The sequence below is a fragment of the Anguilla anguilla genome, chromosome 1, assembly GCF_013347855.1.
Source record: "Anguilla anguilla isolate fAngAng1 chromosome 1, fAngAng1.pri, whole genome shotgun sequence".
In the NCBI taxonomy this organism is placed as follows: domain Eukaryota; kingdom Metazoa; phylum Chordata; class Actinopteri; order Anguilliformes; family Anguillidae; genus Anguilla; species Anguilla anguilla.
In genome coordinates this window covers 54,838,056-54,844,055 of record NC_049201.1, presented here as the reverse complement: position 1 = coordinate 54,844,055, position 6,000 = coordinate 54,838,056, and the positions used below count along the sequence as shown (strand labels likewise).

Here is a 6,000-nt window from a genome sequence, read left to right as displayed (position 1 = left end):
AAGGTGAGGGGGGGGTCCTGAGAGAGGGACAGAGTAGAGAGAGAGGCGCTGAAAGGTACATTACATCTGTAAGACACGGTACAGACGGAAATCTTAATACTGAAGTTTTTGAGCACTGTTCTGCATTGTGTTTGTGATATGACTAGTTTCACCAAAAAAATTATGTCGCAGTAAAATATATTTTTTATTAGCAGCATGAACCATGAAAGGTCTGCATTCTGCAGAATTCGTTAAAAACAGAAAAAGGCAGAAGCAGTGGGGGGAAGGGGGTGGGTGGGTGGGTGACTCAGCACCTGTGGGAATATAGAAAAGAGACAAATAAAGGAGTTAGATTAACTGTGTGGGCTCTGGATCTCCCACATCTTTTCTTTCTGTCATCTGAGCTGTGGACTGTAGCGCATAGAGGAGCAGAGAGATTACAGCTAACAGCAGAAAGCCATCTCAGGCATATGAACGTTCTCTAGGGGTTTTCACTCTGCACTTAACTCTGGGCTAAACGCTTTTTAAAACAGTTTTAACCCTGAGTTAACGGACGTTTCACACTGGCAAGTTATATAGTCGGCGGACCCTGACTTTAACCTAGGGTTAGCTAGCCCTGCTCAGGAGCAGGGTTTTCCCCACATTTTCTGGGCTATCCCTGTAAACAGGAGCTGACTGTTGCCAGTGTGAATGGAGGTTTGAATAAACGATGAGCATGTTGTGATATTTCTGTACTCCAAACACAGTGCTTCACCATGCATTTCTGGTGTATTCGTTTCGGTTAAAAATTAAACAAATTTAAGCAGTTAACATTATCTAAGTAATAATAAATAAATATAAAAACGTTTAAACTAGTAACCAAACAAACTAACTGTTCTCAGGAGGAGATAAATGTATTTATTCGTTTGTAGGTGGAGAAATCTGTTCAAAGTAAACTTGATGACACCTGTAGCAATAAATAGGTTTTTCACCAGATGTCTGCAAAGCTGTCAAAGGCAGGATATACAAGGTTCCCGCTCAGCTGAGGGAAGAACTAAAGAAATGTGAGAGAGAACACAATCAAGTTAAAGACAATAATGCATCATCGGGAATGGCAAATCAATTCTGGAATGTAAACATTGTGTATCAACAGACATTTAACCCTGGGCTAACAAGATGCAGTGTAAATCATTAACCCCGGGTTAAGACTTAGCCATATGTTCCCAGTATACAGTGTGTAAAGGGGTTAGGTTAACCTAGGGTTTTTATTTATGATGTTGGTTATGATGATGGTGGTGATGATGATGATATGATGAAGATTACATTGAAGTCTGCTGTTCCCCCAGTCTGCTGTGTGGTCTCCGGTTTCCTCCCCCTCCTCCTGGAGGAAGAGTGCAAAGAACAAGAGAGCATCAGACAGGCCGTCTCCCACGGCAACAAAGACCTCCGGGCCCAGCAAAACTGGCCCGACCGCAAAGCCCTTCCCTCTCCCTCAGAGGAAGCCTCTGACCCAGGGTCCAAAGAAGAGTCTGAAACCAGGGCCTCTGAAGCAGGACGGAGCAGGTAACTCACCTGATCACTAATGCAGAGAATCCAATAACTCACCTGATCACTAATGCAGAGAATCCAATAACTCACCTGATCACTAATGCAGAGAATCCAATAACTCACCTGATCACTAATGCAGAGAATCCAATAACTCACCTGATCACTAATGCAGAGAATCCAATAACTCACCTGATCACTGACTCAGAGAAGCAGATAACTCACCTGATCACTAATGCAGAGAATCCAATAACTCACCTGATCACTAATGCAGAGAATCCAATAACTCACCTGATCACTGACTCAGAGAAGCAGATAACTCACCTGATCACTGACTCAGAGAAGCAGATATCTCACATGATCACTGACACAGAGAAGTAAACTCATCTGATGAGTCACACAGAGAAGTAAATCTCCTGAATACTGACGCAGAGGGGGTCCTAGTGACACACCAGGTAGCGACAGGCCAGTCCTATGATATGCGCTAGCTCCTCTATTAGAGCTTGTCCTGCTAGTTCCTCTATTAGAGCCTTTCCGCTGACACGGTCCGGGTGCTGGAGCTGGGCCGGGGAACCTGTGAACCAGCCCACACATCCACAGGTTTCTGAGTCAAACGATTTCATAACCAAATGTGAGAGTTCCCTAGTGTGAAATAGAAATTGTAGCATCCCAAGTTAAGTGATGGGCAAACTTGTCTGATGTTTCATGAATTTCTTGAAATCCTTTAAGCACCATTGGAGCTAGACAGGTCAGTTTAAGTCAGTCAGTGTACAGTCATCAGGGTGGGTGCATCAGATCATGGTTGAAGGTTCCAATTTTACAATTAATAACCCTAAAACACTACTGTGTCGTGTGAGCTTATCCTAGTAAGTCTCAAGCAGTATGCAAGCGTTGGTATTCACGGTGGCTACAGTCGGTTAATATTAGTTTTCTACAGCATGAAAAGTAATCGCTTCAAACTCTAGCCCAGACATCATTTAATAGCCATGCAGTTTGTGTTAAGCTCCTATGATGTATTGCTTTAATTCATGCAGGTTCCCAGTCTAATGCTGGGATGAAGGTAAGCAGTGAGCTCATCGCGTCCGTGCAGTCTTTCGCCGACTACCTCCAGCATCAGATGGAAAGGAGCGGTTGCCAGGACAACGGCGAGACTCGACGTCACTCGGAGAGAAAGGTTGGGCGGGCCGCACCTCGCCCCTGTACGTGTGGATTGATTTCACTGTTCTCGTGCCCGCCGGCTTTAGGATTAAAAGGGTAGGGTATTTTCATATCGTTTCAGATTTAGCGTGCGGTTTATACGGGCTCAGGCAGCCTCTGTGCGCTGTGAAGGATAATTCAGGTGCGTGCGGAAGGGTGTGACGACCTGCCGGCTTGGTGATGCGTTTTTGTACGGCCGCGTGTGTCTCCACTGCAGCCTCCGGGCCTGCCTGCGGGCCCCCACCCACCGCAGGTTCTGGGGAAATAAAGGCTAAATTGCACCGGAGGATCGATGGACTGCTGCTTTTTTTCTTTTTAGCGCCAGACATTAAAGAGAGGACAGCGGATGGGGTCCCCAGGTTTCTCTACAGAAGCGGCAAGACAAAATAACACGTCCACCAAAGTGCTTTCAAACACTCTGAGAGGGTGAAATGGGGGTGGAGGCATTATGAACAAACAGTCTGCAAACAGTCAGGGAGGACGGCAGTGCCTATTTTGCCACGTTCGACTAAAAGTATTACATAGAGGCAGCAGTGCAGAATGGGTAGCAATAACATGCTATGAGGAGAAAGTTATGGAGTGAGCCTTGTGTGTGTCTGAACTCCGGGTGCCCTGCCTTGCCTTGGTGCATTCTTGGTTGCCGGGCAGAATTGTTTCGCATTTTAAAAAAGCAGCTGCTAGCTGACTTGCCACATGTCCGTGAAGGAAGTTTAATTGCTTGGAACCCAGCTGCGGATAAAGGATGTGCAGGGCAGTCAGGCATTCATCGCTGCTTTTAATTTGTGAGATCACAAGCGTGAGTCATCAGAGATGGTTTGATCTAATCCAGTAAGGAGGGGAGTGTGCTGGGGGGGAGTATCACGGCACCACGTAGATCAGTGTCGCTCATCTGTATCGTAATCGTGGCGTAATGTCGATCATTCATCCCGCATTGAACCCGGGCTGTGTTTGGTGTAGGATCCTTCAACAGTGAAACGTTTTTTTGCGATCCGCTGGGAACCAATGACGCACGCACGGTTGCGCATCAGAAGTTTTGATCATTGTTCGCCCCTCCCCTGCACACCCCTCACATCAGATCATTTGCAGTCTGGATTATTAGGTGGTTTCCTGACCGAAACGTTTGCCGTCTTTCTTTTTGGCACTTTGAGCACTTCTCTGTTTTTGCACTTATGATTTGAATAAACAAAGATATTTTGTTGGCCCATCTCAGCACATTGGTCGTCATTTTGGGATAAGTTCCCTTCCAATACACACAGTGTGCGGGCTCAGCCCCATTGAAGTAATAGTCTAGATTGACCAAATAATTACACACACACACAGTCATCCACATTTTGTTGACGCGTAGCTGTCTCCTGCTTGACTCTTCGTCAGTGTCACTCCCAAAGCCGCTCTCAGTGGACGAGTCTGTAAAAAGCTGAAGAGTTCAGACGGCTCCTTTGATCCGCTTTCCCTCCGGCTAGAGAGGGGAATATCAGTCCACAATGCCTGAAGGCACTGCTCAAGTTTTATTTTATTACTCGATATCATGCCAGAGTCTATGCAATGCTAATCAGTAATACTTACATTAAGAAAAGAAATGAATGTCAAGTAGCGTTGCGTCAAGAATTGGTAAATGTATAGGTGCTGTAGATATTCTGACCATGTGACTTGTGACATGTGACCAGTGTTTCAACCCTCAGTGTATCACTATAGGGGCTGTAACGCAGGCATACAGCCGAGCAAGGATTCATTGGAAATGTCACAAAGTGAAACATGGATGTGTCAACAGCATCTTAAAAAGCTATAACAGAGGCAGTTATCAGCCAGAACATTCTAAAGTGTTCCAGTGTTCTAAAACCGGCCCAGCTGTTGTTTTAATTCATCCTGATTACCATAAAAAGGAATTGTTGTCTAAATTTGCTAAACACGATCACACAATCCCTGATGCTCATTTTCTCTTGATTGCGTTTTATTTTAGTTTCAGTGAAAAGAGAAGCGTCGGTTGAGCGGACGCGTAAGTTGTCAGTATATTTAGAGCGGCCCCGTTTCTCTGCAGAAGGATGAGGCGGGGGGGGTCAGGACCCCGGGCAGCCCGCAGCGGGAGAGCGAGGTCGCTCCGACACGGCGCAGCGAGGACGTGCAGGAGTGCCGGAGCTCGGAGCGCCACCCGGTGGCCCTGATGGAACTGCAGCTGGAGCGCAAGGAGGCGGAGCTTCGTGCCCGTGAGGAAGAACTTCAGCTGGCGCACGGCAAAGAGGTCATCGCCCTCAAGCAGGAGAACTACATCCTGCAGAGCAAGGTGAGCTTTCCCAAGCCCGCTTCCCTCAGATTAAACTTGGCACCGCCAGAACTCTGTCCCACTGCACCACAGGGGCCAAGTGCCTCTGTGGGGAAACCTTGACTGAATTGAGTTTTTTTTATGACCGCTTGTTTCTAACACAGCCTGGAGCATAGGGAAAAATACAAGTGGTGAATTTGAAAAAAGGATACATAAAAGAGAATGAAAATGCGTATCAAGTAAAAACAGTAATGTAGCACCACCCTCCTCTCCCACATCCCAGCCCACGCACCACCGCGGAGGACCCCAAGGGAACCCACGCGTACCAGAACTTTACAGCAGTCGTCTTAGTTTGTCTCGGTTAGCTGTGAACGCGAGCATTAGACAACAACTCCATATGTACCGCACTCAGAAAAGACAGTGTCCACTGGCAGAAAGACAATGCAGAGGCGAGCTGAGCTTTTAATATAATCTCTCATTAAAGTCGGGCAAAGAAGGCCCGTGTCAGCGGCTGTTGTCATGGTTTTGCTGCACCATGTCCTCATTACTCTATTGTGCTAATAACAGGTTGTGCTGTTCTGAGCAGATCAGTTAATGGACATTTTCATCTGAACGGGGCTGGAATTCATTAAGATCTGCACTTGTACGGTCTGCTGAAGAGGCAGAGCTCAATTGAGCAGTTGTTTATTTTCCCTCAGTGAAACTTCTCGAGATGTCAGCTGTTTATCTGAAGAGCCGAGTGCTCTGAGCACTCCAGGGATGTCCTCTTCTTCGGTGGGCCGCGCTAACCTTGCAGTCAGAACGCTTTTGTGCTTCCAGTCTTCAGATTGGATTTTTTTTTCTTCCTTCCTACATCTCAACTCAAGCTCAAAGTTTGCCACTGTTCTCGATTTGGTCATAGAGGTTAAGGCTATGGCTTTACATTTATATTGTTCAGTTACAAAGACCAAAGCAGAGATAAACATAGTGGCTAAAGCTTTTCATTGGCTAAGAAACTTGGCGAACGTTATCTAAAGCAAATTAGCTCCTCGCTCTCTCATCAA

General features: G+C 46.4%; 1 protein-coding gene across 3 annotated transcripts in view; it reads left to right on the top strand.

Annotated features, from left to right (window-relative positions):
- cep162 (centrosomal protein 162) overlaps positions 1 to 6,000 on the top strand; it is a 50,522-nt gene that overhangs the window by 15,355 nt on the left and 29,167 nt on the right. For all 3 annotated transcript variants that reach the window (XM_035384624.1, XM_035384607.1, XM_035384617.1), the window contains 4 exons: positions 1 to 3; positions 1,305 to 1,521; positions 2,538 to 2,677; positions 4,736 to 4,978. The exon at positions 1 to 3 is cut by the window's left edge and continues 178 nt beyond it. In XM_035384624.1, the coding sequence (XP_035240515.1) occupies positions 1 to 3; positions 1,305 to 1,521; positions 2,538 to 2,677; positions 4,736 to 4,978 (603 nt within the window). The remainder of the gene's footprint in view (positions 4 to 1,304; positions 1,522 to 2,537; positions 2,678 to 4,735; positions 4,979 to 6,000) is intronic.